This window comes from Cetorhinus maximus, chromosome 8 (assembly GCF_964194155.1).
Source record: "Cetorhinus maximus chromosome 8, sCetMax3.hap1.1, whole genome shotgun sequence".
Classification (NCBI taxonomy): domain Eukaryota; kingdom Metazoa; phylum Chordata; class Chondrichthyes; order Lamniformes; family Cetorhinidae; genus Cetorhinus; species Cetorhinus maximus.
The window spans coordinates 75083468-75099608 of record NC_135886.1 but is presented as its reverse complement, the minus strand read 5'-3'; the positions used below and the strand labels follow the sequence as shown (position 1 = coordinate 75099608).

The window sequence follows — 16141 nt, the reverse complement described above, 5'->3', positions numbered from 1 at the left end:
TTGGTTACGGTAGAGGTACAGTCACTACAACTGCTACAGAACACTGATATACCTATGAATTCTGGCACAATTTCTCCATTAATTCTAATTTAAAATAATTGGAATTGGAATTTTTGGATTGAAACAATTGAATTTAGTTACAATTCCAGAATACTAACTGCGTTCCATTTTTCCACAAATAAATTAGTTTTTGGTCAGGTCATTTCTTTCATTACTTGGTTATCCCCAAATCACTTTTCTACACTGGTTTTTAATGAAGTACAATAATGGTAAGTGAAACGTTTAAAATGTGTTCACTTAAATTGTGCATATTTTCAAGTGATGAATTAAGAGCCTTATCCAAGAATAGTTTGTAGTAACTCAAGCTTCAGGAAAGCCCCTCATCTTCCGATGAGGCACATTATAGCCTTCTGGTTTCAACATTGAGTTCAACAACTTCAGTACATGACCTGTCATCCATCTTGTTTTTTTTTTGCCAAGTGCTCGTCTGATCTTGTTTTCATGTCTTTGCTGTCTTTTATTATACACTTACTCCGGACCAATGCTTTGTTTCTTTACTACAATTATTACCACTCCCTTTGGTATTAGTTCCATGACATCTTTGTTATTCAATCTGTCCCAGCTTCTAACCTATCCCTGACCTTCCCTTTTGCTCTACCTCACCCCCTTTTTCAACAGCACCACATTTCTACCTCTTCCTAGTTCCAAAGAGTAATTTTGGACTTGGTTAACTGTGTTTCTCTCTCCATAGATGCTGCCAGACCTGCAAAGTTTTTCCAGCCTTTTGTGTTTTAATATCTTGTGGTACATTGGTAGCAAATATGGGGCTGGGCTGCAAGGAGACTCCCAACATTCGTCGGAAGATTACTCCTGGATTTTTGATTTTTTTTCCTTTCAGACGATATTTGGAAATTATAACTCTTGAATTTCAGCCTCAGTTCTACAATTCTATTTGGTTCAGGAAATTATACTGGTTCTTAAACAGTAAATAGCTATTGAAATAGCTATAGTAAATAGCTCGTGAAATTTGAATTCAATAAAAAAATCTGGAATTAAAAGCCTGATAATGACCATGAAGCCATTTCCGATTGTTGTAAAAATCCATGCTCTTTAGGGTAGGAAATCTGCCATCCTTACCTGGTCTGGTCTACATGGGGCTCCAGACCCACAGCAATGTGGTTGACTCTTAAATGCCCTCTGAATAAGGGCAGTTAGGGATGGGCAAATAAATGCTGGCCTAGTGAGCATCCCATGAACGAATATTTTAAAAAAGCACCAGAAAATTATTCTCCTTACAAGCCTGATTTGCACAACAGGTTTGACACCATGTAATAAAAACAGAAAATGCTGGTCTGGCAGCATCTGTGGAGAGAGAGAGAGAGAGAGAGAGAGAGAGTGTTAACGTTTCAAGTCCATATGACTCTTTAGAGCTAAGGAGAAGTAGAAACATGATGTGATGGATTTTATAATGCTTAAGAGGAGGTGGAGCAGGTGGAACAAGATAGAAAATCAGGGATAGGTGACAGCTAAGGAGAGATTGACAAAGATGTCATGGACACAGGATAAAGGGAGTGTTAATGGTAGTAAAGAGTAAAGATGATGCTGATAGTGGCATAAAGGTAAGATGGCAGAAGGTGTTAATAGCAGAACAAGGGTCAGTGCTCTGTGAAAACACAGTATTAAAACAAGTTGGGGGAATTGGGGAAAAAGAATTTAAAAAATGAACAAATAAAAGAATTTTTAAAAATTGGATTTAAAAAAGGGGTCAAGGTGAAGCAGGGTGTGAGGAGCTGTAGTCAAGGTAGCTGTGGGAGTCGGTGGGCTTGTAATGAATGTTGGTGGACAATCTACCACCAGAAATGGAGCCAGAGAGGTCAAGGAAGGGAAGGGAAGTGTCGGAGATGGGCCATGTGAAGGTGAGAGAAGGGTGGAAATTGGAAGCAAAATTCAAGTGAATTTCTCTATTAACTAGCTATAGCTTACTGGAATGCACAGGCTAGATTGATCTGTCCCAGTATCTAGGAAACACCATATCCAACAATACCTATCATTCACTTTCAAACACTGAAGGAAATCTTAATTTTCAGAATGGTAGAGAAATTTTTAATAATGATGATTTCAGGGTCATTCTTACGCTTGAGGGACACTGGTAAGGTACAGCAAAATGGCCAATTAGAAAAAGTGTGCATTGGATTCAGTGTTGTTAATACTGACTCAATGGAACTATTGATTGCCCTGTTCCTGTAATTCCCATTAGATCACATCCCAAAACAAAACTGGCAAATGACCAATGAGTGGCTGAAGAATCAAAATTAACAACCACAGATCCCAGTTATCTCTATCAACTGGCTGATGTGAATTAAACTCAATAAAATCCATCATTAATTCTCTTACCTCCTCTTTTATTGCTGTTGGAACCAAAGGCATTTCAATGCTTTTGGATGCAACCATCAACACATTCTTAGGATTGATGAGCTGGTTCTTTTTTACTTCAGTTTTAGCGTTGGATTTATTTTCTGAATCTACTGCATCTCCAATGATCTGTTGTCTATCCAAGACTGAGGCCTCACTAAGGTCAAGGCCTTCATCCTGACCCAAAGTCTCATACTCTTCCATTGTCCTTTTGCGCTCTAACTGTTCATCTAGTATTGGCTCTTCTCGCTCTTCTGACATCTCTACATCCTCCTTGTTTTTCTTAGTTCTCATTTTCTTATTTTTCCTTTGAGATTTTTTAGGGTTTCTTGATGTAGGTTCCGATTTATTCTGAATCAATTTCTGAAAAAGATGATTAAACTCATTCAGGTCTTGTTCAAGATGCTCTTCCTTCTCACCTTGGTCATCAGGGACAGTGCTTTCCTTTTCTTCATCATTATTTTTCACATTTTCTTCATCCTTGTTCTCATCTACAATAACAGGTGATCCAGCCAGCTCACCATCTCTGCGAGTTCTCCGCCGTTCCTCAAACTCCTGCAGCAGAGCCTCATCTTCTGATAGTTTCTCCCCATCATCTGATTCTTCATTTCCATCAACCTTTACAAGAGTGGCAATCTCCCTTTCTTGTGCTTCAAAACTCTGAGCATCAGTACTCAATCTTCCCAACATCCAAGGGTTGGCTACCATATTTGTCTCAACATCATTCACAAAACCTGGAACAGTATCACCCATGTCCACCTCGGCTTCAGCTTCTTCCTCACTCTCCGATGGAACTAACACTTTTGTTGTAAGCATTTTGTTCTCCTCCAGCTGCTTCTGGATTGCATTGCGAGCCTAAACAAAGTAGACAATATTAACAGAATTAATTAAATAAAATCTGATTCTGTTGATGTATTGGTGTACTTCAAATAGCTAACTGATGTACTTGCATTCCATAAAAATTAATAAATTCATTTGCCACCAAATGCAATTCAGAAAGCAGGAATATTTACTTAACAGAATCACACACTGAAATGTTTTAGAGTATTTTAATGACATGTTTTAGAAGAAAATGTCCAGCACATTGGTGAGAGGCGACCGTAACTTGGCGTTCCATTTTCAGTGTTAATCCATGTCTCGTCTTTCTATCAGCATTCATATGGTGTGATTATTCACAATAACGATCAATTTGATTTCACCACTGGATGCATACAACATTCCTTTATTATATATCAAAAGATGCTAAACTTTCAGTTTAGGAAATAGTCAAAGGAAACTAATGAAGTTACAGAGGAAGAAAAGTCTATTGAAAAACAAACACATACAATGTTATACTTTTTTCAAAAAGTAAAAATTTGTACTCAAATGGAAATTGGTGATGTAAGCATTGGAGAGGAGCCCTATGTTTCCCTAAGGCTCTACAATGATTGCAATGGAGGCCTGTGACTTTGGGTGTCCAATATCGCAGAACAATAATAAGACTATTGTTCTGGGGTAAAATGGCTCTAGGTTATAAACACAAAAGGAGCACTGGAACAATTTATACTCCAGCTGGGCTTTCCTTCCCCTTTAAAAAGTATTTTACTTACTTGAATCAACATTTAGTTCTTTATACAGGCTGTTACACAATAGGCCAGTATCAAACTTAAAGAAAAAGTATATAATTACGCAAAGATGGATGGCAGGTCAGAAGATTGGAAAGAATATAAAAAACAGCAAAGAATGGCTAAAAGATTAATAAGGAGGGAAAAAATAAAGTACAAGAGAAAGCTAGTTAGTAATATAAAGATGGATAGTCAGAGTTTCTATAGATATTTAAATAAGAAATGAGTTAACAAAGTGAGTGTTGGTCCTACAGACTGTGCATCTGGGAAATTGATAATGGAAAGTAGTGAGATGGCGGATGAATTAAACAGGTATTTTACTTCAGTCTTCACTATACACAAGTAACATCCCAGAAATAGCTGCAAATCAGGAAATGGAAGGGAGGAAGGAACTCAGGAAAATTACAATCACCAGGGAAGTGGTATTGAGCAAATTGTCGGGGCTGTTGGCTGACAAATCCCCAGGTCTGGATGGACTTCACCCCAAGGTCTTGAAAGATGTGGCTAGTGAGATAGTTGACACACTAGTTTTAATTTTCCAAAATTCCCTAGATTCGGGGAAGGTTCCATTAGATTTGAAAATAGCAAATGTAACTCCTTTATTCAAAAAAAGGGGAGACAGAAAGCAGGAAACTACAGGCCAGTTAGCCTAACATCCACCATAGGGCAAATGTTAGAAGCTATTATTAAAAACGTTATAGCAGTGCACTTAGAAAATTTCAAGGCAATCAGGCAGAGTCAACATGATTTTGAGAAAGGGAAATCGTGTTTAACCAATTTATCAGAGTTCTTTGAAGGAGTCACATGTGCTGTAGATAAAGGAGAACCAGTGGATGTACTGTACTTAGATTTCCAGAAGGCACTTTGATAAGGTACCACATCAAAGGTTAGTGAGGAAAATAAAAGCTCATGGTATAGGGGGTAACATATTGACATGGATAGAACATTGGCTAGCTAACAGGAAGCAGAGAGTTGGCATAAATGGATGTTCTCTGGCTGGCAGGATGTGATGAGTGGTGTGCCACAGGGATCAGTGATGGACCTCAATTATTGACAATTTATATAAATGACTTGGATGAAGGGACCGAAGGAACGGTTGCTAAATTTGCTGACGACACAAAGATAGGTAGGAAAGTAAATTGTGAAGAGGGCATAAGGAGGCTACAAAGGAATATAGACAGGCTAAGAGAATGGGTAAAATCCGGCAAATGGAGGCAAATGTGAAATTGTCCATTTTAGCAGGAAGAATAAAAAAGCTTTTCTCTAATTGGTGAGAGATTGCAGAGTTCTAAGATTTTGTGGGATCTGGGTGTCCGAGTGCATGAATCACAAAAGGTTAGTGTGCAGATACAACAAAGTAATTAGGAAAGCTAATAGAATGCTATCGTTTATCGTGAGGGGAATTGATTACAAAGTAGGGATGTTATGCTTCGGTTGTACAGGACACCGGTTAGACTACATCTGGAGTATCGTGTACAGTACTGGTCTCCTTATTTAAGGAAAGATGTAAATGCATTAGCAGTTCAGAGAAAGGTTACTAGATGACTACCCTGAATGGGCGGGTTGTCTTCTGGGGAAAGGCTGGACAGGTTAGGCTTGTGTCCGCTGCGGTTTAGAAGAGTAAAAAGTGACTTGGTTGAAACATACAAGATCCTGAGGGGTCGTGACAGGGTGGAAGTGGAGAAGACGTTTCCTCTTGTGGGAAAACCTAGAACTAAGGGTCATTGTTTAAAAATAAGAGGTCGCTCATTTAAGACAGAGATGAGGAGAATTTCTTTCTCTGAGAGTCGTGAGTTTTTGGAACTCCCTTTCCTCAAAAGGTGGTAGAAGTAGTCTTTGAATATTTTTAAGGCAGAGCTAGGTAGATTCTTGATTAACAAGGGGGTGAAAGGTTATCATCAAATTTAGCAACCATTCCTTCAGTCCCTTCATCCAAGTCATTGATATAAATTGTAAATGGTTGAGGCTCCAGCCTCAATCCCTGTTGCACATCAGTCGTCACATCCTGCCAACCAGAAAAAGACCCATTTATGCCAACTCTCTGCTTCCTGTTAGCTAGCCAATCTTCTATCCATATCAATATGTTACCCCTATATCATGAGCTTTAATTTTCCACAATAACCTTAATAAATTCCATCTGGAAATTTAAGTACAGTACATATTGGGGGTAGACAGGAATGTCGGGTTGAGATTACAATCAGATCAGTCATGATCTTATTGAATGGTGGAGCAGGCTCGTGGGGCCAAGTGGCCTACTCCTAATTCATGTGTCTGTATCTAATCTGGATGAACGCATTGAGGGAACTGCCATTTACGTCCACAAGAGACAGAAAGATTTTGCTGAGGTTAGAAAGATCCACACTTGGCATGTGACATTTAATGATGACATGTATGGTTATCCATACGAGTAGGGCTAATGTTGGGCTTGCATATACCAATGTCTAATGTCTGTTGAGTATGAGGAGACCTAGGTGTTACAGAGGATGTGTTTCACCACGAGGGTATGGTATAGGCAAACAGATGCGTTGTTTGGACATTACAATGTAAAATTTTGTCTGTGTAGAAGACTTTGGTTAGCCTTCTTCTGGAATACTGCGGACAGGTTTAATCCACTCAAATAGTGGGAGATATAGAAGCTCTGGAAAAGGCTACCCATTTAAAAAGGTTTTAGTTATAATGGCAGGTTTACAAGGCCTGTATCTGTATACTCTAGAGAAACTTGGTCTTTGGGAAGATTTGATTGAGATATTTAAAATAATGAAGGGACTAGACTATGTCTGTGTGGATAGTGTTTGAATTAAATAGGTCAGAAAGAATCAGGGAGCATGAATACAACCTATGTATTCACAGAAATAGGCTAAATTCCAGAAAAAAACTTTTTTTGTAGAGTCAGCTGACCTGTGAAACAAATTGTCCATTTGTGCAGGGAGTGTGAATTTGCTGCAAATGGGAGATGGACAAGTTCATCCAGATTGATTCCTGGGATAAGTGGGCTGGCCCTATGATGAGAGGTGAGCAGATTGGGTCCATAGTCTCTGGAGTTCAGAAGAATCAGAGCTGATTCTGACAGCATTTAACAGGATAGAAATTGAGAGGATGTTTTCCCTGCTGTAGAGTCTAACTATCAGGCATAGTTATAGGATAATGTGTCAATCATTTAAGGCTGAGAAGAGGAGGAATTTCTTCATCAAGAGTTGTGAATCCTTTGAATTCTATACCTTAAGAGTGCTATGGATGTTCAGTCAACGAGTATATTCAAGGCTGAGATAGACAGGCTTTTGGGCTCTAAGCGAATCAAGGGATATGGGGTGGGGTGGGAAAGTAGAAATGAGGTCAACAATCAGTCATCATCTTACTGAATGGCAGAGCAGGCTTGAGGGACCATATGGATTACTGCTCCTACTTATATTCTTGGCTGAGGTTGGTATCACCGTGCATAAAAGATAGAGGAGATGTTGGGTAATACACCTCGTGATCACTGATATCCTGGAACTCATTTTGCTTGCAATACGTAGGTTGGGTGGGAGGGTGGCTGGGGATACTGAGGGACAGTTGGAGAGTAATTTTCAATAATTCTTTTTTCACTGAAACCTTGGTTTCTTTTCCTGGATTCTTGTCTCTCAAAGGTGGTTACATGGCTGTTGTTGGGATTATTGGGGATCAATTGGGGATGCTTGAATGGAATATGATTATGATGGGACAAGTTTAGTGGACCAGCTAGTACCTTCCTGTTCTAAAAATTTTGTATGTTTGTATATTTCATAATGCAAGATCATAGTAAGGGAAAAATCTTCTACACGCACAAATGAGCTGTTTAGAACCTCAAAATAAATTGTGTAATGTATAATATTGGATTAGGCACAATTTCAAAATGAATCAGAGTGCTACAAAACCATCTTACACCTGACTAGACAGCAATATTTGAGGGCATAGAGAAACTGGCTGTAAGTTTAGAAAGGTCTGTCTGCAAATAAAGTCATTACTGACCAAACTTGCACTTCTAGCAATTTCTACTTTTACTCATAAGACCACACCTTAGCATAAGCATTCATGGATCGTATTCAGAGGTTCTGTTACTTAGGAATGCATTGATGGGCAAGATTGGGCAAGTTAGGCATTAGCTGTCAATTCCAAAAGGACACCTTACCTCAGTGTCATATTTTGCCATGACAACTTTAGATTTGGCCCATTTTCCACTGTTTTGATGCCGAAGTGTCATTCGTTCCTAACAATAAAAAATAAAAGTTACCATACTCTATCAACAATCCAGCTTTATAACATACATAAAGTTGCCTGTAAAATATAGACTAAGCATTATGATTGTTGCACATTTTCCATTTTCTAGCTCAGGAGTAAATTCCTACTGATCTCAGACAAGATCCTGAAATTATTCACTCAGAAACCCTAGTGCTAATTAAACCTTTTGTCACAGTCAAGTTATCCAAAGGCTTCCATAACAGCAAAAAAGTAATTTCTAGCCTACATGGTGCAATTATGGTGCAACAGATCTCCACCTAAAAGCAGTCCAGTCAGTTGGTTTCTTTTACAAATTCTAATGTTCCTCATTTGTGTCAAGGACTGTGCTTCTCAAACTAAACAGTCTTTTCAGTATGGCATTGGATATTACCACAGACCTTGTTGATCCAGTTTTTTTTTAAAAGTCTTGTTTTGCGAAAGAGCAGACATTGTTTCAATAACAAAACAATGACCAGCTTTCTTAGGCATTACTGAATGAATGCTATGCCAGTGCCAAGCGGAAGCATGATCATGTGTCAATGTGAAACATTATGGGCACATAAATACCACTGGTGTCATTATGTACAAGCAGTCTACTGGCTTGCCAATTATATGTTCCCTAGAGAGATTGTCTCCATGATCATTTGCTTTCTTTCATAAGGCAAAATGCATTGCGAAGTGTGGAAATGATGAATTGTTTGATGTTCTGCTAAAGTATAGAAATCTAATGTTAATTATCTGAAACCGTTGTCAGCACTGTATTATTTCAGTCAAACACCTATAAAGTGCTGACCAGGAAGCAGTGTCATCTTATAACCGATCAATCCTTACTGATGTCATGTCCATGGAAATTCCTGTATCTTTGGGATAGCTAGCTTATTGATATTCACCCCCGTCTACAGAGGCACATTACTTTCTTTCTGCATCTCTCTTCTTTGCTCCCCTTTGTTTCATTCCCTCTCTTATTTCTCTTCCTAATTTGGTCTCTCCACCTGTCTTCTGCAGTTAATGGTAGCTACTCTTTTTAACTCTTAAAATCAAGCAATAACACTATTCCAAGCTTCTTTTCTGCTGCAGAATGGGTAACATTACTTGTGGCAACAAGAATCCCCACTCACCATTTGCTCCTTTCTAAGATTCTAGATCCATTGATTACAAACTGAGTGTACAAAACAAGCCCCTTGCTGTATATGGTGGTTGAAGTTAGACAAATGACAAATTATTTGAAAGACAAACAAACAGATGAATCGTTTGGAACATCAATTACAAAACTATTTTGTTTGTTAAGAGCTAAATCCATTTATGGGCATCAGTTTTTAAATGGTCCTTGCTCATGGTAAATCATTTCCACCACCAAGAACATTTAGAAATTTGATCTGAGAATGATGCTTGAATAACAAAATTCACTTTGCCATCGACTATCATTAAAACAGGATGAATGGAACATCCCACAACTTTATGGCTTGATGAAATGAAAAGGAATGCCTAACGCAAACAACCCTGTTTAACTAAGTCTGTGTATTACTCCCTGCTAATCCAATTATAATGAGAATGGATAGGGTTGACCATTTTTGGAAGAGTATCTCCTATTTTCAAAAAAAAATGGGCCTACTTATATCTCCTGTCATTGGGAATTATGACCTGTATTAGTTTCTCCCCTATCCAAAAAAAAACATTTTAATCAAGAGCTGTTCTTCGCATGTCTCCCATGAAGTTTCTCAACCAGGATGTTGTAAAGGCTGGTTTAAACCTCTCAATAAGTTTAGGGTTTTAGCTTGACCCCTAAATTATGTTCTCATGTCACCTTCAAAATTATACCTTCAGGACATATCTGTAAAGATGAGAAAAAAGGAGAAACTCAAAGGTGTAGAAAAAAATTGCAGGTGAAAAACCCATCTATCAATGTCATGGTAACAGAGTGGAGAACCTGAGAAACTAGAGGAGACAGACTAATATCAAACACAGCATTGATCTTTCGATAACAGTACATTGGGTGTAAATAAAAATCACTTATTAGTCTTCTTTTCAAAGGGAAGAATTAATCTAAAGGAGCCACACAATGTGGGCTGAAGATGATAAGAAAGAACAAAGAATAAAGAAAAGTACAGCACAGGAACAGGCCCTTCGGCCCTCCAAGCCTGCGCCGATCATATTGCCCGTCAACTAAAACATTTTGCACTTCTGGGGTCCGTATTCCTCTATTCCCATCCTATTCATGTATTTGTCAAGCTGCCTCTTAAACACCACTATCGTACCTGCTTCCACCACCCCCTCTGGCAGTGAATTCCAGACACTCACTACCCTCTGCGTAAAAAAACTTGCCCCGCACATCACCTTTATAGTTTTCTCCTGTCACCTTAAATCTATGTCCCCTAGTAATTGACTCTTCCACCCTGGGAAAAAGCTTCTATCTACTCTGTCCATGCCACTCATAATTTTGTAAACTTCTATCAAGTCGCCCCTCAATCTCCGTCGCTCTAGTGAGAACAATCCGAGTTTCTCCAACCTCTCCTCGTAGTTAATAACCTCCAGACCAGGCAGCATCCTGGTAAGCCTCCTCTGCACTGTCTCCAACGCCTCCATATCCTTCTGGTAATGTGGTGACCAGAATTGCATGCAATATTCCAAGTGTGGCCTAACCAAGGTTCTATACAGCTGCAGCATGACTTCCCAGCTTTTATACTCAATACCCCTGCCAATGCAAGCATGCCATATGCCTTCCTGACTACCTTATCCACCTGCGTTGCCACTTTCAATGACCTGTGGACCAGTACACCCAGATCCCTCTGCCTGTCGATGCACTTAAGGGTTCTGCCGTTTACTGTGTAATTCCTGCCTGTATTAGACCTTCCAAAATGCATTACTTCTCATTTGTCCAGATTAAACTCCATCTGCCATTTCTCCGCCCAAGTCTCCAACCGATCTATATCCCGTTGTATCCTTTGACAATCCTCTTCACTATCTGCAACTCTTCCAACCTTGGTGTCGTCTGCAAACTTACTAATTAGCCCAGTTACATTTTCCTCCAAATCATTTATGTATACCACAAACAGCAAAGGTTCCAGCACTGATCCCTGCGGAACTCCACTAGTCACAGCTCTCCATTCAGAAAAGCACCCTTCCACTGCTACCCTCTGTCTTCTATGACCAAGCCAATTCTGTATCCATCCTGCCAGCTCACCTCTGATTCCGTGCGACTTTACCTTCTGTACCAGTCTGCCATGAGGGACCTTGTCAAAGGCCTTACTGAAATCCATGTATATAACATCCACTGCCCTTCCATCGTCGATCATCTTTGTCACTTCCTCGAAAAACTCGATCAAGTTAGTGAGACATGACATCCCCTTCACAAAACCATGCTGCCTCTCACTAATACGCCCATTTGCTTCCAAATGGTAGTAAATCCTGTCACGAAGAATCTTCTCCAATAATTTCCCTATCACTGATGTAAGGCTCACCGGCCTGTAATTTCCTGGATTATCCCGGCTACCCTTCTTAAACAATGGAACAACATTGGCCATTCTCCAGTCCTCTGGGACCTCACCCGTAGCCAGTGAGGATACAAAGATTTCTGTCAAGGTCCCAGCAATCTCCTCCTTGCCTCCCTCAGTACTCTGGGGTAGATCCCATCTGGCCCTGGGGACTTATCCACCTTAATATTCTTCACGATGCCTAACACCTCTTTTTTGATCTCAACATGATCCAGGCTATCTACACACTCTTGCCTAGACAAATTGACTGCTAAGTCCTTCTCTTTGGTGAATATTGATGATAAGTATTCATTATCTCTCCCATTTCTTCTAGGTCCACACACAGATTCCCACCTCTGTTCCTGAGTGGGCCCACCCTTTCCCTGGCTACCCTCTTGCCCTTTACATATGTATAATAGGCCTTGGGATTTTCCTTAATCCTGGTTGCCAGTGACTTTTCATGACCCTTTTTAGCCCTCATGACTCTTTGCTTAAGTTTCTTCCTACTTTCTTTGTATTCTCCATGGGCTTCATCTGTTCCCAGCCTTCTAGCCCTTACGAATGCTTCCCTTTTCTATTTGACTAATATCACAATATCCTTCATTATCCAAGGTTCCTGAAACTTGCCATGCTTATCCTTCATCCTAGCAGGAACATGCCAGTCCTGAATTCTTATCAACTGATGTTTGAAAGCCCCCCACATGTCAGTTGTTGATTTGCCCTCAAACATTCGCCTCCAGTCTAGATTCCTCAGTTCCTGCCTAATATTCTTATAATTAGCCTTCCCCCAATTAAGCACCTTAATCCGAGGACTCCTGTTTTCCTTATCCACCAGTACCTTGAAATTTACTGAATTATGGTCACTTTTCCCGAAATGCTCTCCTTTGTTCTTCCCAATAATTAACCAAAGGAAACTTTGGCTCATTGAAGCCTGGATGTTGAACAAGCAGTTTGACAGAGAGCAGCATGGCGGAGTGGTAGAGCTGAGATTGGCCAGCATGCATGTGGATGCTGATCCCATTCTATTGGATAATTTTAACAAGGGACAGCATTTAAATGAGGAAGAGGGTGGGGGTCAAGTATAGATCATTGGGAACTTCAGAAGTGATAGTGTGGGGTGGGCTTTGGAGATGCTGTGGCTGTTATTTGAGTGGTAAGGATGAAATTAAACAAGAATCGTCCCATTGAGCTAGATAACAGAGGAGCTGTGGAGGAGGTTGGAGTAGTTGACTCTGTCTATTACGGCAGAGTGGTCAAGGAGGAAAGATGCATTACAGTCACACTTGTGAAAAAACACTTGCATTTATACATTACCTTTCACAACCTCAGGATGCCCCAGAGTGTACTTAAGAGTCATAAGTCATTTTTATAATGTAGGAAACACAGTAGCCAATCTGCACACAAGGGCCATCTGACAATTATCAAATAATCTGTTTTACATGATGTTGATTGAGGGATAAATATTGGCCAAGACACCAGGAATAAAGCCCCTGCTCTTCTTCGAAGTAATACCATGGAACCTTTTACATCCACCTGAGGGGGGTCAATAACGCCCTCAATTTAACATCTCATATGAAAGACAGCACCTCTGACTGTGCAGCATGCCTCAATGAAGCCTAGATATTTTGTACTCATATCTCTGGAGCTACCACCTTCTTACTTAGAGGTGAGAAGGCTATCAACGAACCATGGCTGTCACAGCTTTGATTGGAGTCATTTCATTGTGATGGTAAGGCCTAAAAGTTACACTGTGCAGTATTAAAATAAACAGATTAATGTCCTTTTTACTGTCAGAAGAAGTTATGTTAAACATTCATAACACAAAATCAGGCTGACAGTATAATGTCATGGCTAAATACATTACCACCTTCAACAACGGATAGGACGATAAACTACAGTGCATGATCAAAACAATTGTTCAAATGCTAGAACAAAATCAAATTGTAACTAAAAATCAGAATGAACTGTGTACATGAACTTGCCAAATTGAGATTACACAGGAAAATTGGTAGATTTGACCTCCCTTGAATCAATTTGCCTCTCCCACATCTGCCAATTAAGAAAGGTTTTGGTTATTATTAAAATGCTTTAAGTGTGTATTGTCACAACTCATTGGTTTTTGGATGTACTGAATAGTGGCAATAATGCATGTAAAGTGTAGTATGTTCCAGTAGTTGGAATAATGACAGGACATTAAATACGATGCTATTTTCCACCTCCATTCGTCTTTGCTCCATCTTATTCAGTTCTTCAAGAGCTGCCTCAGGATTGGTCTTCCTGAGTTCTTCAAACTGCTTCAAAATCTCCTTCTGCTTAACCTTCTTCATCACTTTGTGGAATCTGCAATTTTCAATATTCACCACGTAATAAACTGCTTACAGGCAGTCATAATAGACATTCAAAACATTACATTATACACAAACTCACGATTAATCTCTATATCAGGGCCATTATATACTAAATCTTTGTCCATATAAATGTGCTTTTTCTTTTGTAACCAAACTGTCTATGCCACTAACATTTTTAAACTGAATTAAGCCAGATTTGGAAATGCATTATAATGACAGTTAGATGGCTTACTTAGACACATCAAGTGCTTTCTACTGTTTGTTCATGGGACGTGTGCACCACTATTGAGGTCGCTCACACTTATTGCCCATCCCTAGCTGCTCTTGAGAAGCAGGTGCTGAGCTGCCTTCTTGAACCACTTCAGTCTGTGACATAGGTACATCCACAGTGCTATTAAGTATTTTGAACTAGTGACAGAAATATATCAGCTTTCCTTCACTAAGTCAGGATGGAGTGTGACTTGGTGGGAAGCTTGCAGGTGCTGGTGCTCCAATGCACCTGCTGCCTTGTTCTTCTAGGCAGCAGGGGTTAGGGATTTGGAAGGTGCTGCCAAAGGAACTTTGCTGATTTGCTGCAGTGCATCTTGTAAATGGTGCTCCTGTGGTGGTGGGAGTGAATGTTTAAGATGGTGGAATGCCAATCAAGCAGGGCACTTTGTCCTGAATGATGTCAATGCCCAAAAGTTAGACAAATTCAGGGGATTAAGAGATATCACACGAATTTCCAGAACTTGCAGGCTGATTTAGTTTTTTTACACAAGCAACATCTTGGCCTTAGTCCTCTGTTGTTTTCAAGAACTTGTTTTTATTTGCACATTAATTGCCCACTAAACTCATTACAGAAAGTAATGTCTGGTAATTAACAGCACAAGTACCATTTTAATTACATGATAATTGTGAACGATTGCCAATCAACCTCTCTGGTCCAGAAATTGAGCAATTTAAATGGCAGAGTTTAATTCTTTCAGGTAATAAATTCTTACGAATTTTAAAAATGTCCAATGTTAATTAATTAATTATTTATGCGTTTCTTGTCCCTTTTTCTCTTCCTTAATTCAATCTTTCTTTCCCTTTTTCTCATTTCTGTTCCTGATTTGACTTTATTCACCAATCCAGTCATTCCTGCTTCTTTCTCAATCTTTACATCTCATTAGAGATCCACTGCTAGTTCCACCCATCAACGAGGTCCCAGATGCCCACTATCCTTTTCACACCATTATCAGTTCACACTTCCGCCAAGTTACGATGCAAAAATGTTTCAAGTTGAAGGGTGCAGGAGAAGTCCTTTTTCTACAAGATTCAGTCAAATATCTTGTCAACTGAACAGTAGATTTTCTCATTTAAAAAGCTAATTTTGAAGCTGAAAGTCTTACTTTTTGCTCTTGATTTTCTTTGCTCTTTTCGCTTTAGCTTCATAGTATGATTGAAGGACCCTTGCTTTCTGCAGCTCAGCTCGACGTTCTTTTGCCTTAAACGAAACAAGAAAACATTTTTTTTATTCTTTCATGGAATGTGGGCAACACAGGCTTAGCCAGCATTTGTTGCCCATCCCTAATTGCCCTTGAGAAGGTGGTGAGCCACCTTCTTGAACCGCTACACACCATGTGGTATAGGTACATTCACAGTGCTGTTAGGAAGGGAATTCCAGGATTCTGACCCAGTGACAGTGAAGGAACAATGACATATTTCCAAGTCAGTTTAGAGGGGAACTTGCCGGTGGTGGGGTTCCCATGCACCTGCACCTTGTCCTTCTAGGTGTTGTTTGAAAAAGGCTTGACAGGTTGCTTCAGTGCACCTTGTAGATGGTACACACTACCACCAGTGTGTCGGTGGTGGAGGGGCTGAATATTTAAGAGGGTAGATGGGGTGCTAATCAAACGGGCTGCTTTGTTCTTGATGGTGTTGAGCTTCTTGAGTGTCGTTGAAGCTGTGCTCATCTCGGCAAGTGGAGAGTATTCCATCACACTCCTGACTTCTGCCTTGTAGATGGTGGACAGGCTTTGGGGAGTCAAGAAGCGAGTTACTTGCTGCAAAATTCCCAGCCTCTGATCTGCTCTGGTAGCCACAATAT

General features: G+C 39.8%; 1 protein-coding gene across 2 annotated transcripts in view; it reads right to left on the bottom strand.

Moving 5' to 3' along the window:
- LOC144683733 (U3 small nucleolar RNA-associated protein 14 homolog A) overlaps positions 1 to 16141 on the bottom strand; it is a 51129-nt gene that overhangs the window by 12178 nt on the left and 22810 nt on the right. For both annotated transcript variants that reach the window (XM_078547065.1, XM_078547064.1), the window contains exons 8-11: positions 15444 to 15538; positions 13939 to 14062; positions 8164 to 8241; positions 2395 to 3267 (exon numbers count right to left, since the gene is read on the bottom strand). In XM_078547065.1, the coding sequence (XP_078403191.1) occupies positions 2395 to 3267; positions 8164 to 8241; positions 13939 to 14062; positions 15444 to 15538 (1170 nt within the window). The remainder of the gene's footprint in view (positions 1 to 2394; positions 3268 to 8163; positions 8242 to 13938; positions 14063 to 15443; positions 15539 to 16141) is intronic.